The sequence below is a fragment of the Taudactylus pleione genome, unplaced genomic scaffold, assembly GCF_031769625.1.
Source record: "Taudactylus pleione unplaced genomic scaffold, aTauple2 ptg000689l, whole genome shotgun sequence".
Lineage (NCBI taxonomy): Eukaryota > Metazoa > Chordata > Amphibia > Anura > Myobatrachidae > Taudactylus > Taudactylus pleione.
The window spans coordinates 1,268,483-1,284,042 of NW_028285091.1; the positions used below are offsets into that span (position 1 = coordinate 1,268,483).

Below are 15,560 nucleotides of genomic sequence, written 5' to 3' on the forward strand. Positions count from 1 at the left end.
GAATACTGTAGTGTAGTCCCCTGTGATATACAGGTTAATTAGATGTCCCTCATGGCCATGTATAAAAAAAGGGGGAAAAAATATTGATAAAATGAACTTTTACCGGGGTGTATGGGCCCGCAGTTCTTTGGAAGTTCCACCAGACGATTAGTCCGCTCCCAGCATCTGTGCCCGGGGCTATGTTCAACTTCTCCCTGCGAGCATGTAGACGGCAGGTGAAGATCACTATCTGCCGGCGTCACTTGGCAGTCGGACGGCAACCCGCTGCGTGTGTTCGGGCTATTGCTCGTCTCTAGGGGTTGGTAGGTTAAAATTCCCTCTGTACATGTAGACAGCAAGTGAGCATCAATATCTGCCGGCGTCACCTGGCAGTCGGACTGCAGCCCGCTGTATGTATATACTCAGAAACAGGCGCCTTCTGGACCTCATTCAGAGGCGCTCGCAAAATGCGAGCGCTCGCTCTGAATGAGGGCGGCCGCATCTATTTTTCGGCCCAGCCTCCTGGCCGCTCGCTAGGCTGTGGGTGACCACCCACAGCTTTAGCAAGCGGCCAGGTTGATGGTCAAGACCATCGCGACCATCGGGGCTTGCAACAAGACCCTTGTGGTAGGGTCTCGTCTGCTGCAAGCCCCAGTGAGCTTTCGGCTCTATTAGAGCCGGAAGCTCACCACAGACATCATGAGTAATGTCAGTGAGGCCGCCCCCAAACGGCTGGCGTTCCGTCGGGAAAGCCTCCGTTTGGCAAGCCACCCCCCTGCCCCACCTACAAAATGGTGTTAGCTGTCGATCACCATCGACAGCCGCCCCTTTTGTAGTTAGCCCCGGAGCGAGAGAATTTCTGTCTCGCTCCGGGGCTTGCGCACGCGCAGTGTGGCCACTGCGCATGCGCAGGGCCTCTACATCGACCCGCTTGTGAGCGAATCGGTGCTTGCGAGCGGGTCTGAATGAGACCCTCTGCACCAATAGGAGACACTTGTGATGAGCGCAGGGTTCCAGGCATGTTGAAAATAAAGGTTAAGCCTGTCTGGCACCCCCTTTTTGCCCAGTACCGTAGTAAATGCCTTACACTGTTCAATGAATTGTATGTATTCTTAAGTGTGGTGTTTGAATATTCTCAAATGTTGCCAGGTGAGATATAATGCAGAGAATGCTAACCTCACCATCATTGTCCCACTGATAGCTATCCTCGCTATTTTTTTAGGGCAACAAGTTACGGTTGATACTAGAACCAAGAGCCATCTTCAATTTCAGCCGAGCCGCAATACTTTTTCGCATCCCGGACTTTTTGCCTACTTCGCCTGTTTTGTAGGTGGAAAAGTATCGCGCGCGTGCACGCTTTACCCCGTATTCAATTTGAAAGTAGGTGAAAACGGGACCTGGCAAAACTTGAACAAGCGGAAAGTACTGTCAGATTTGGAGAAATCAGCCTGACACCCCCCAAAAGATGCTCTGACATGGGGGTTCCCTATGGTACCCTCCGATTTGGCTTGCTGAAGGTATTTGGTGTTTTTAAACTGGCTCAATAGCTGCTAAATAGCATTTTTCTATACGTGGTGCAGAATAGTATTCAGGAGTATTTTTTTCCAGAGAATGAGTTATCCCAGCAAATTTGGGGTACTTGAAAATGGGGGTCAGCATATTTAAAAGTTGGTAAAGTGAAGTTGAAAAATCGTGAAAAATCCACCTGCCACAAGCACCTGCAAACAAAAAAACACTTGGGGCATGCTAGGGGACCCCCCAGAGTCTAGTTCGCTAGTTTTTAACTTTCTCCCCCCCATTCATAGGCAAAACTTTTCCGCCTATTACATTGCATTGACTTTCCGCCTAGGCGGAAAGTCTTTCAAATTGAATATGGAGTAAAAGCAAAACAGGCGAAAATGACGTCATCGGCGAAAAAGTATCGCGGATCCGGACTTTTCGCCTCAAATTGAATACGCCTCCAAGTGGGCTGAAGTACCTTTGACATCTCAACCATGTGACCCGCGACTGCAGTGGGAGGGGCAAGGACGCTGGGCTAGCAGTTTTACTGTCCACGTGGACATTTATTGGGAATAGTAACCTGCCCTGAAGTGTTGCAGGCGAAGGGAGCCCACAAGGACACACGTTGGGTCTATGTTCTGAACTTGCTCCTCCGCCTGTCATCGGGGGGGTCACATGTTTGTGATGTCAGAAGTCCTTTAACGTACTTTAATCTAGACCTAAGGTTGCTGCTATTTCCTATGTGGCTAAAGGACCTCTGTGACGTATCCACCACGTGACCGCTGCAGGAGGCTGGACCGCTCCTGCGTTACCATCCACTAGGGCATAGAGGGGGAATAAATATTTGTGGCGAGCGCAGCGAGCCACCGTGCCCGAAGCGCGGCGAGCGTAGCGAGCCCGCGAGAGGACACTTTTGGTCCCCCGTTAGCATCCCCGCCCCTCCCCCTTTTAGGCCCGGTCACGTAGGTGTGACGTCACAGGTCCATCAGCGCTCTATAGTCTAGACCTAACCCTAGACCTAACCAACAAGTTACCTGGAAGCAAAATCTGTTGCAATCCCCAGGGGTGTATATAGGGGTTTGAGCGCCCCTGGCAAAGGGACTGGCACCCCCTCCCATCAGTGACAGACTCAACCAAGAAAACAAGGAGAGGAGGGAGGTGGGAGATTCTCATGCTTTCGACCCCAACAGAGCTCTGACTAGAGCGCAAGAAAAATGGCCGCCAAACTTGCTTATGTCACTTCGCTTAGAGCAGCCAGCTGGCGCTCTAGTGTCGGTGACGTCACACCGCCCATCCACGCCGTAATCCTGTTGACCGCAGCTGCAATAGGCTGCCCCAGACCCTCGTCCAATCTCTACCCCGAGCTGCTTACCGGTCCCCGTCAGTGACCCCCGGAAGCAGTAATGAGCCGCCGGTGCTTGTGTGCTGGGGAGTAACAGCCAAAAATGCTGCGGGCGGTGAGTGCTGGGGCCTGGGCTCATGTTCATCACAGGCATTCATCCACCCTCCTGCCCTTTATGGTTTTATGTGCCCTTGCAGCTGCAGCCTGGCACCCATTGCTCTTAGCTGTATGTGGGCAACACAGTGGGGTCATGCATGAGTTCAGTTTCCAACCAGGACCCTATCTGTGTGTAGTTTGTATGTTCTTGTGTTTGTGTGAGGTTTTCCAAAAAAAAAAAAAAGGAAAATATATTGGTAGGGTTGGTCGTCGGTGGGTTAGCATCAGGGGCATGACAGAATGTAACCCTGGTGTGTGCTGTGCAGGTAATCTCTCACGCTGCGTTCTTCGGCTTGTGCTGGTAACTGCTTCTCCAAAATGTATTAACCACTTTTACAGATGATTTATTTCCCTGCAGAACCGGTCAAAAATTATTATAATTTTTTTAATTAAATATAGTTTAAAAAGTATTTCTAAAAATGTATTTAAATATTTTATTGAAAACAAATATGGCAACTGCAAAATAGTTCTTGTGCTTGTCTTTACATAATAACTGTGTCTTAATGTAATAATGGACACATAACAACATTTCATTTGCAGTTACACTTTTTCTATATTTACCTCACACAAATACAGGTATTAGTGATCCACTGAAACAGAACAGGGTCTTCATTACTAGTGATATTCTAGCACGGTAGTGTCTAGATGCCCTTTGCGGTAGTGTCTAGATGCCTGACGTTATCAGATACTGTCCAACGTCATTCCCTGCCATCCACGTGGACACAGTGGGGGAATAATAATAATGTAGCGAGCCACCGTGCCGGGAGCCAGGGGACAACTTCCTTCTTTAGGGGGACTTTATGGGTATGGAATCGCACGTCCGCCCTCACTGCACTTCACTTCCAGGACCCTAGCGCGAAAGAGAAATAAGCTCTACCATTCCAGCACCCTGCACCTGTCACAACCCGTGCAGTTCCTCTTTCCTGCCTGGGGTGTCGCTCTGGTGCTTCTAGCACACCCTGGTCTGTATCTCAGCAGTCTGTTGCACCAGCTGAGTGTGCTAGAAGCACGAGAGCAGAGAGCGACACCCCAGGCAGGAAAAAGGAACTAACCCAGTAACACTTAAAGTTATGGAAATTCTATCCTATCCTCAACCAATCAGGTCTTTTTATAGAGCCAGAAGCTGTTTACACCCCTGCTGTGAATTCAGATCTGCACATAGACAGTTTTACCCATTCTAAATTGTGATGCTTGCTGGGTAGTCAGTATGGGGTGAGAGGGCAGACCGTGCCAAACCACCCGATCAGGAATAGCTTTGACTTGACCAAAGGACAATAATGTAATGCGTGTGTGCAGTTCATTCAAGTTATAGGCCAGCCATGATGGCTAGAGGTTCATACACACGTAGCAATTTTTTGACCGATTTGTCGTTAACAACATCGTAATCGTTCAAAAAATCTTTCAGTTTCTGAGTTATAATGATGAATGATAATTGTTCAAGCGCGCTCTCGTTTGTAGTTATCGTTCATCGTCCATTTCAGACTGTCCAACATAACGATTTTCATTAAGGGAAGGAACATTTTTCATTCATCGTTGTAAAAATCGTTCATTACACTTCAAAAAATCATTCACTTTTTCAAGGGAAAATCTGACAGAAAATCGTTGGTTACAAAATCGTTACGCGTGCATGCACCTAAAGCCTTCAGTTTGAAGACTTTTCAATACAGCAATAGATATTTGTTTCTATGTCTCCAGTAGTTATAGATTTTCTAGTAAAGGCTTAGTTTTTCATTAAGGGATTTACTGTTTGCCTTTATCCAGAATAGACTGCAGCAAACTTTCACAAAAAATAGTGAGCTTAGGGCCCGATTCAGACCCGTTCGCTAGCTGCGATCGCTCACAGCCAGACGATTGTTGCAAACTGCGTATAAGTCGCAGTGCGCGTGTGTGAACCAGTTACTGCGATCGGGAGACGATCGTTCTCTGCATATTGCCAGAGCGCTAGTTTGAGTGACAGAACAGGGTGTCTGTGGGTGGTGACTGGGGCAGTTCTGTGTAAACGGGGTGTGCTTGCACTAGCACAGGCGTGGCTGGGCGTTTTTACACCAACTTAAGGGTGTAAATAATTAAGACGTAGCGTTGGCATACGCGTCATACGAGAGAAATAAAGGCAGCTGTGAACGCAGTCCTTTAGGTAGCCTAGAGTCTACCTTAAGCTCTGCGTGGTGGTTCGATGTCGCCCCATGGTACCAATGTTTTCATACACTTCTTGGAGTGGGCGTCTTTACTCCTGGCTGGTGGGCGTCTAACTTTACCCGGCGATCGGACGTTCAGACATAGGAGGCGTCCTTATACCTTAGTGTGCGATCGCTTGATTTACATATTTTCGTACCTTAAGGCGGCGAACGAGCACAGCCTAGCGAGCGTCTCTGAATGAGCTCCTCAGTCCATATACTCAATTTAGTATGTCATTCCATGTGTTGCAGAACCAAGCTGTGGGCATCATATTTTAAAAATGCATGACTTTGACATCATCATAAGTCCCTATGTGACAGTAATGCAAAGAAGACAATTGCCATATTTACAGAGAGTGTGACACTTAAAAAGACAATGTATATAGACACATTTTTATATATTAATATTCTGTTCTCCAGCTGCCTTGACCACCATCAAGGTTAATGTATTTCCCAGTGCATGTTGGGAGCAGGGGGACCAGCCACACCAAATCTATCATTCTTTGTGTTATCAAGGTCCGGTTTGGAACATCCCTCTACATGCAATCACATTTGCTATACATAACGTTCTTCTTGGAACCATGACGGCACATCTTATTTTCTTCCATTGTTTCTAAGTTGTCTCCTTTCCGCCCCATATGATTGGGTCCATGATTTACTTAATACTGAAGGTAATTTTTTTCCATGTAGGCTTCTGTTACGTAATTGAAATATGAATACAGTTGAGCTATGACCAACATAGTATACAGATAGAACCCACTTGACAGTAAAAGCAGAGCCCATTCTGTTGGACAGCAGATGAATGTTGATTTCTTTTCTGTAACATTTAAAACAGGCCTCTTTTAGTCTTCATTCTCGCACCCTGCACCTGTGTCGGCCCGTGCAGTTCCTCTTTCCTGCCTGGGGTGTCGCTGTCTGCTCTGGTGCATCCAGCACACACTGGTCTGTATATCAGCAGTTTGTTGCATCGGCTGAGTGTGCTAGAAGCACCAGAGCAGAGAGCGACACCCCAGGCAGGAAAGAGGAACTGCACGGGCTGTGACAGGTGCAGGGTGCTAGAATGAAGACTACTCTTTATTGCACGTATAGCAGGGTATGCAATGCATACATTGGTGTATTCATTGTCTATGATGTCTGACGTACAAATAGAGACAATGAGCAGAATACAAAGCGGATCCCCATTATTGTACATCAGGTGTAACTTAGAGAAAACATAGGCACCTTTAGCGCCTACTGAATGATTTTAAATGGTAACAAGTTAAGTTTTTGCTCTGGACCAATTTGCAAATAACAGGAAATAAAAGAAAACATTTCTTCCCTGGTCTGTACACAGATTGGTTCACATTTTAGAATGTTTTCTTTCCTAAAAGTAATCCTCTACTTACCTGATGTCCGAAAGCCTCTGTCATGTCCGACTCTTGTCATCATGCAGCTGCTAGCTCTAGATATTCAATGTTACCTCTTCTCCCGCACTGCCTACAACATGTGGCGCCTAACAGATAAAAGATAATAATTTACTCTTAGGCCAAAATTAACGGTACTGCATTAAGGGCCTGATTCAGCAGAGGACTCAGTATCGTAGCTGCGATAGCTGTAATATAGTAATGCAGCAGGAGGCATCACGCCACCTGCATGCATTACTGCTCCGAGTTGCGTTCTAGAACGCAACATCAAATCATCTGCGATACCATCAGCCGGCCAAGTGACCCCATGGGGTCTGCAGATGCTAAAAAGAGGCGAGGAAATCTCTGTCAGCCGATGGAGATCCTGGCCTGGTCACTATTCCACAGTGGTGGCGACACGCCTCTGTTTTGGGAAACGGAGGCCATCGCTGCCCCCTCCCCAACCACCGGTCAATCACTGACAGTCTGCCCTCGAACTGCGAGCGATATCGCAGACCCGTACTGCAAATGCGCAGCATGGGTCCGACACGTGCACATTCCCGAACATCAGGAATCTGCGTAAAACCCTGCATACTGCATATATGCAGTACTTAATGTAGTGCTGGTGGCAGAATAACATTTATATGAGACGCCCGGCAAAAGCTCTTTGTGTTGTGAAAATAATCTGTTCCACCTTAGGTTGGGGTAAAGTCCACCAAATTTGGTCCTCCGGGCACCCTAACAGTCCAGGCTTTTAGTGTGTACTCTAGGCCCGGCACCGAAAGGGACACTCCTGCCGAAAAAGAGGTGCCCCCTTTTCATAACGCTTGGGGGCGTGCCCCGCACTTACGGACATGCCGGGCTGCCCCCAAGCTCTCCCTTCTCTGCGAATAGATGCCGGGCTGCACTGCTATTTTTCCCACCCGCAGGACACTGCGGCCCGTGGGTGGGGACGACACCCGGCAGGTTGTTTTAGCGGGGCGCCGTCAAAAGGGCAGGGCACATTCTGCCCTTTTGAAATCGGGCAGGGTGCGGCACCACGGTAAAACAGCCTAGCGGGAATGCTAGGCTTTAGGATTATCCCATGCTTGAGCACAGGTGGTTTAATTAGTGACTCAGTCAATGTGATTTAACAGTCTGTGCTCAAGCATACATATCCTTAAATCTTGACTGTTAAGGTGCATGAGGGACCAGGTTTGGGAACCACTGGTGTATGCTTTTGAATGTAAAGCGTCAATTCTATGACAAAAATATGTTTTTTTTCTTCCCAACATGAAACACTGTGACAGACTATAAAGACTTTTGATATTAACTATTTAACTATTTCTTATTGGTTTATTTTTTTTTCAGGCAGCTGTTATTGATTTATAGTCCTGCAGTGTCATGGACTACATTGGCGAGCACACTCACATGGCACATGGTTTGGTAAGTATCTGCACTGTGACAACCTCTCCCCTCCTTCCCTCATCTCTGCCGTCTGTGTGAGCCTTTGTCAAAATAAGGGTACACGCTGTACGATATATCATTCGTACAGTGGACGAACGATATATCGTTCACTGCATTGGGTTATGCTTACACACAATATATATGATAACAATGTCGTTCGCAGATATAACATGTGGGCCGGGCAGCACGGCAGATGCAATATATCTTGCATATTTTGCCGGTGTGTACGGGCGACTGTCCGACCTGTTAAGCTGGCCGCAGGAACCACTGACAATGATATCACAGCTCGACGGGTGAATTTAAATGTCTGCCGGAGCGTCCGATTGGCAAGTGTGTATGGTTTGCTAACTCGGACTATTGGACGGCCGCTGGGTCAGCCTGGTATATACCCTACTTCAGTGATTTTCACTCTTTTTCAACTCGCGGAGCACCGAACAAGATATTAAAAATGCCAAGGCACACCATTAGTCCCCCTCGGAGAAAAACACACATTGGTCATCACAGGGAGAGAAAAAAAAACACACACACACATTGTTTTCTTCTGCAGGGGCCAATCACATTGGTCCCAGCAGAAAACAAAATAAAACACACTGGCCCCCACAGAAAGCAAAATAAAACACATTGGCCCCCACAGAAACAAAGTAAAACACACTGGCCCCCACAGAAACAAAGTAAAACACACTGGCCCCCACAGAAACAAAATAAAACACACTGGCCCCCACAGAAAGCAAAATAAAACACACTGGCCCCCACAGAAACAAAATAAAACACACTGGCCCCCACAGAAACAAAATAAAACACACTGGCCCCCACAGAAACAAAGTAAAACACACTGGCCCCCACAGAAACAAAATAAAACACACTGGACCCCACAGAAACAAAATTAAACACACTGGCCCCAGCAGAAACAAAATAAAACACATTGGCCCCCACAGAAAGCAAAATAAAACACATTGGCCCCCACAGAAAGCAAAATAAAACAAATTGGCCCCCACAGAAAGCAAAATAAAACAAATTGGCCCTCACATACAAAAAAAAATCAAAAATCAAAGTTGGCCTCCACAGAAAGAAAATAATACACATTGTCCCCACACAAAAAACGCAATCACACTGGCCGCCACAGAAAGCAAATTAATACACATTGGCCCCTACCTGCAGTAGCAGAGAAAGGAGCTCCCTGTCCCTCAGCCACGGAAGTGGATGCAGCCTGTCACAGTCACTGTACAGCAGTGAGCACTGTGCGGGTGGGACGGCAAAGAGGCCTGCGTGACCTATGATGTCACGCCGACGTATCTCGTCACTGCCTAGGCCACACCTGAGCCACCCAGAAGAGCCCTGCCCACGTCTGAAGTTAGGAATTTCACTGCAGGCATCTCCGGCGGCACACTTAGGAACTGCTCATGGAACACTAGTGTGCCGCGGTACTTCGGTTGAAAAACGCTTCCCTACCTCAAAGCTGCGTTAGTCCTTCTTTCAGTCACATTGTAAAATGAGCTAATTAGTTTTAGTAGGATAGGTATGAAAAATGCATGTAACCTATTTGATATGGAGAGTTATCTCACTTCTTAATGACTTATTGAACAGTATGGCTTTGCCCAGGCACAACTGAGCGGGTGAATTCTGGAGGCTACAAAAGTTGGTGGAATTTCAACTCTCTAAAGCAACTTCTGGTGGCAGCGGAGGAGCTTTGGTGAAGCTGCGGATTAGTAGGAGATCCATTGGTGAATGACCTTGGCCTCTGAAGAAGGGTCACTGCAACTTTGAGGAGTATTTCCCTGCAGATAAATTGCTGCAGAAAGGATTGTAATTCCCTACAGCAGTGTTTATGTACTGGGAGGGAAGTTTTCTTAAAAAGGCTAAAACTATATTTGGGTAGGATCTGCATTTTGGGTATGACTTATGCAAATGCACATTTTAATTCTAGGCATGTGTGATGTCCCTGCTAGAGTTTGCAATCTAATTACAGCCCAAATAGGGTCCAATAATCAATGCGGTTGAGGTACACGGGATCAAGTAATAGGTTGGTCATCAGACATGGACCTAGTCTGCCGAAAGCATAATCATTTGTGCATTGTGAATGACCATCAAGTATATTTATTCATTTCTGTTTCTCTGTCAGGAGCTGAGAGTTATATCTGCAATGCAGTGCATTCATCTTGGTCACTGATACATGAGAGAGACAATGACCAGATCCTGGAACTCGCCAACAAGATCATTCAGCTGCTGACTGGAGAGGTGACTGCTGGGAATGGGACATTATACAGTAACACCAGGGGATGTGTCTGGGTGATGACTGGAGAGGTGACTGCTGGGAATGGGACATTATACAGTAACACCAGGGGATGTGTCTGGGTGATGACTGGAGAGGTGACTGCTGGGAATGGGACGTTATACACTAACACCAGAGGATGTGTCTGGGTGATGACTGGAGAGGTGACTGCTGGGAATGGGACATTATACAGTAACACCAGGGGCTGCGTCTGGCTGATGACTTGAGAGGTGACTCCTGGGAATGGGTCATTACAGTAACACCAGGGGATGTCTGGGTGATGACTGGAGAGGTGACTGCTGGGAATGGGACATTATACAGTAACACCAGGGGATGTGTCTGGGTGATGACTGGAGAGGTGACTGCTGGGAATGGGACATTATACAGTAACACCAGGGGATGTGTCTGGGTGATGACTGGAGAGGTGACTGCTGGGAATGGGACATTATACAGTAACACCAGGGGATGTGTCTGGGTGATGACTGGAGAGGTGACTGCTGGGTATGGGACATTATACAGTAACACCAGGGGCTGTGTCTGGGTGATGACTGTATCATTGTGTGTGTCAGGTTTCTATAAGTTGTCACAATGTCACTGTCTATCTCTCCATGCAGGAGTGGGAATATATAGAGCAACACAAGCATCTGTATAGAGACAATGATGGAGAATCACCGGCCCCTCACATCACTGGGTAAGAGGAGACCACTATGCTATGTGTATAAAGAGCAGACATCATCTCCATGTACACTAACCTATATATGTGTGTGCTATCATTGTCCATGGCCGCCCTTACAATAGGCATGAGTCTATTTTATCTATATATGAAAAAACTGGTAGTTTTTCATACCCTCCCTGGGATGGCACAGTATATAATGGAGCTCTTCCTCTGTTTCTACCTGCCTAACCTAGGGACAGGAAAACTTTTATTTTTCATTTTCCTTAAAGTTAAATGACTTATCTTCTCTGGACGGTCCCAGGGACCCAGCACCATTCATGCTGCAGATCCGAATAGTCCTGACTACCCAGGACACTACAGTCTGCTGACTCAGGAGCAGTTCTGATAGATTAAAATTTCAAATCTCCTGCGCATGCTTAAATGTTTGACGTAATTTATATGCCATGGCCAGGCCTGGCACGTCTCGTACAGGAAGAACTGATGTTCAGCAATTCGACAAGCCTGGGAGAGCAGTAACAAGTGCAGATGGAACTGTAATCTGAAGTTCTATTTAAGCTTATGCCCAAACAGCCAAAATACAGAATTATATAGAGAGGAATAGAATTGCAAATTGCTTCCTCAGCTAGAACTATGGCATCATCCATATAATAACTAGAAGAGCCCTTTGGTTTACAGCCTTGGACAGCAGATCAACAATCCAAATATTGGAACTTTGTTTTTCGGGGAATAATTCGATTCAACAACAAATCACTTGAATGGTATCCCAATCAATGGATCTCACCCTATGCGGCTTTTGGTAGCAAATGCTGTTCTTTGAATGGAAACTGTTGTTGACCACACTGGAGGTCACATTGAACAATTGTATCGCTATTCAAGTGATTTGTATCTCCACATCGCCACTTGGTGGCAAAACTTAGTACAACCTGGACCTGTTGTCCAAATTACTCTAATTTACGAGCTTTAGAACTTACTGCAGCTCGAAGTAGGAATCTTTAATTTTAATAGGCCTGCATTTGTCCAGGATGAAAGGTGTTAGGAATACAGAACAGCTGATTATAATTCCAACTGGAGCACAGAAAAATCACCATCTTCCAAACAGCTTATTTCCATGTGCTTTACATAAATAATTTGACCTGTATGCCAGACGAATGGACGTAAGGGACGAGAAATACGAGGAGTTCAATCGGCAGTAGCATCTTCTTGGATGAAGAAGTGTATATGATGTATAGATGATGTATATATTTTTCTGTGACAGCACAGAAGTCAGTCAAGATGCAGGGGATGACCAGAAGCTTTATTCTATTTATTACCAGTTATTTATATAGCACATACACACACATGCTGCAGCACTTTAAAGAGAATATTTGGCCATTCACATTAGTCCCTGCCCTAGTGAGCTTACAATCTATATTCCCTACCATATGTACACACACACACTTGGGGCGCCCATACATCTGCGACTGATTGCCACAATCCCCCATTCTGCAATCGTCGTGGCCAGGGCATAAGGAAAATTCAATATGTTGAAAAATTTTCATTCCCACCTGAAAATGGTCGGAATCAGCGAGTCAGGGATTTCTAACATGTTTACTCCCCCCCCCCCCCCCCCCCCCCCCCATCTGCTGATGGATCGCTGATCATCGATGTCTCGTCAGAAAGGGGAATTGCAGCTCAGGGGTATTGTGCCCTTTTTTTGGTAGGAGCCAATTAACTTACCAGTATATTTTTGGATTGTGGGAGGAAATCCACACAAATATGGGGAGAATATACAAACTCCACACAGTTAGTGCCATTGTGGGAATCGAACCCGAGACCTCAGTGCTGTGAAGCAGTATCTATTAAACTACCCGTGCTGCCCAACCATACATAGAATAGCCTCATACCCATTGCAAGGGCTGCCATGGAATTATTAGCAAATTATAATTCATGGTTATCACTGAATTAGTAATAGATTGACTTTAAACACCATCTAAACAATAAATTTATTTCCAACAGGTTTACACAAGTTTGCTACAACTGAATCTTCATCTACTCATATTATGGAGGAATCTGTCTCCTGTGAAGAAGGACGTCACTCCGATAGTACATCCACAGGCCATACCCCGGAGTCAGCTGCTGATATGAATGATGAATCGGCCTCCTGTGAAGAAACCAATATTCAAGATACAGATGATTATACAGACACACCGCAATGTAATACTGTTGATCTAAATGAGCACTATGTCTCAGGTGATGAGGACAGTCCCACTGACACTTGTACACTCATGGATCGAACATCGTTTCACATAAAGGAGGAATCCGTCTCAAGTGTGGAAGATCTGGCCGATACTGACATATATACCATAACAGATCATATACAGTACGAATCGACTTCTATTAAGGAGGAACCGGTCTCATGTGATGAAGACACTGACATTTATACATCCACAGATCTTGCACAGTATAAATCTCCTGGTAAGGGGCAATCTGTCTCATGTACAGGGAGAAATCTCACAGATGCCATTATTTATACACCCACAGGTCCTACACAGTCTACATCTCCTATTAAGGAGGAATCGGGGTCCTGCGAAGAGGGGAGTCTCACAGACAATGACATGTACACCACAGAGGAAATACAGTACACCTCTTTTATTATTAAGGAGGACACCTATTACGGTTTAACAGAAGCTAATATACCCACTGCAGGTACGCGGTATAGATCTGATCAGTCTGAGGAGCGCAGCGAAAATGGGCAGAAACCGCAACCGAAAGAGAAACTGCTCTTGTGCCGTGAGTGTGGGAAGTGTTTTAGATGGAACGCTGAGCTGGTCAGACATCAGAGGGTGCACACCGGGGAGAAGCCATACTCTTGCTCGGAGTGTGGCAAATGCTTCACCGGCAACTCCAATCTCATTAAGCATCAGAGGATTCACACTGGGGAGAAGCCCTACTCCTGCACTGAATGTGGGAAATGTTTCACTGATAGCTCCACTCTGGTCAGGCATGAGAGAATCCACACAGGGGAGAAGCCCTACTTCTGCACTGATTGTGGGAAGTATTTTACCACCATCTCAGAACGTGCTACACATCAGAGGATTCACACGGGGGACAAGCGATATTCTTGCTCAGAATGTGGGAAATGCTTTACTGACAGCTCGGCGCTTGTTAAGCATAAGAGAATTCACACAGGGGAGAAGCCATACTCTTGCCCTTCGTGTAAGAAGTGCTTTAACAGTACCTCGGATCTTGTTAAGCACCAGAGAAGCCACACTGGAGAGAAACCCTACTCTTGCTTTGAGTGTGGGAAATGTTTTATCAGCAGCTCCAATCTTATTGCCCATCAGAGAAGTCACACGGGAGAGAAGCCCTATTCTTGCTGTGAATGTGGGAAGCGGTTTATCAGTAGCTCGCACCTTGTCATACACAAGAGAATTCACACCAGGGAGAAACCATACGGTTGCACGGAATGTGGCAAAGGTTTTACCAACACCTCAGCTCTTGCTAGACATCGGAGACTTCACATAGAAGAGAAGCCGTACACTTGCACTGAATGTGGGAAATTTTTCGTCTGTGCCTCAAACCTCACTGTGCACCAGAGGAGCCACACAGGGGAGAAACCCTTCTCCTGCTCAGAGTGTGAAAAGTCTTTTATCCGCAAGTCACATCTCGTTATACATCAGAGAATTCATACCGGAGAGAAACCGTACGCTTGCACCGACTGTGAGAAAAGCTTCACCTGTAATTCGGCTCTTGCTAGACATTTAAGACTTCACACGAAGGAGAAACCCTACTCTTGCAGCGAATGCGGGAAGTGCTTTAACAATAGCTCCAATTTTGCCACACATCAGAGGATTCACACGGGAAAGAAACCGTATAGTTGTGCTGAATGCGGGAAAAGCTTTCTCAGAAAGTCGCAACTTCTGAAGCATAAGGCAACTCATGAAGAAGAGAAATGACATGAGGTCATTAAGGACGCGTGTAGATAATGGAGGGGCAGAGAGCTGACCGCGAAGCATCTTGGTGTACATTTTGGAGTATTTATTTGGTGTGTTGAGATCAGGGAATCCGTTATACAGATGTCTTCTTTGCTGCAGTCGTGGTAAAAAGCCCCTTTCCCTTGAGACTCTATCGCCGCGCGACTTTTTTTGCATCTTTTTCTGGGACAATGCGTCTAAGTCTCGATGCGACTAGGACTCACCAGCAGACACTGCTGGCTGATTTGATGTGTAACACTTGTATATCTGTGTGCGACTTTATGAATCTGTATACAAAGTGCTACAACTTTTTTCATTCCAGGTTCTGTTGTGCTTCATATACAGACTCAGTCGCACACAGATATACAAGTGTCACATATCACATTAACAAGCACAGTCTGCTGGTGCGTCCCAGTCCCATCGCATTGCGACTTAGATGCATTCTTGGTGAAAAAAGACGCCTACCGCTAGCAGAGTAGCACAGGACCTGGCAGCTTGCTCATGCCTGGCAAGTCGTGCTGTGTGGCGTATTGAAGCTAGATGTTTGAGGACACATCTGTGCATACTTGCAGGGAGATGGGAGTGGGCACAGGAGTATTAACTTTCATCATCTATGGTAAATGTTCCTTTTAAATGAGACATATTTTTTTTCTACAACTGTTGAAAAGTGTTGTCTATTTCCA

The 15,560-nt window shown here is 46.2% G+C and overlaps 1 protein-coding gene across 2 annotated transcripts; it reads left to right on the forward strand.

Moving 5' to 3' along the window:
• Positions 1 to 2,838: 2,838 nt before the first annotated feature.
• LOC148477804 (uncharacterized) lies at positions 2,839 to 15,203 on the forward strand. Of its 2 annotated transcripts, XM_088456176.1 has the most exons (5): positions 2,839 to 2,936; positions 7,884 to 7,958; positions 10,099 to 10,214; positions 10,863 to 10,939; positions 12,920 to 15,202. In XM_088456176.1, the coding sequence occupies exons 4-5, from the start codon at positions 10,906 to 10,908 to the stop codon at positions 14,857 to 14,859; spliced, it is 1,974 nt and encodes a 657-aa protein (XP_088312302.1). In that variant the 5' UTR covers positions 2,839 to 2,936; positions 7,884 to 7,958; positions 10,099 to 10,214; positions 10,863 to 10,905; the 3' UTR covers positions 14,860 to 15,202. The 2 variants fall into 2 exon arrangements, with proteins under 2 accessions (XP_088312302.1, XP_088312301.1); XM_088456175.1 differs by lacking the exons at positions 2,839 to 2,936; positions 7,884 to 7,958; positions 10,099 to 10,214 and having other exon boundaries at positions 10,891 to 10,939; positions 12,920 to 15,203.
• Positions 15,204 to 15,560: the final 357 nt, after the last annotated feature.

Coding starts and splice junctions, on each gene's coding strand:
- LOC148477804 (XM_088456176.1), top strand. CDS start 10,906: ATGATGGAGAATCACCGGCCCCTCACATCACTGG. Junction 10,940..12,919: donor CCGGCCCCTCACATCACTGG/GTAAGAGGAGAC, acceptor TATTTCCAACAG/GTTTACACAAGTTTGCTACA.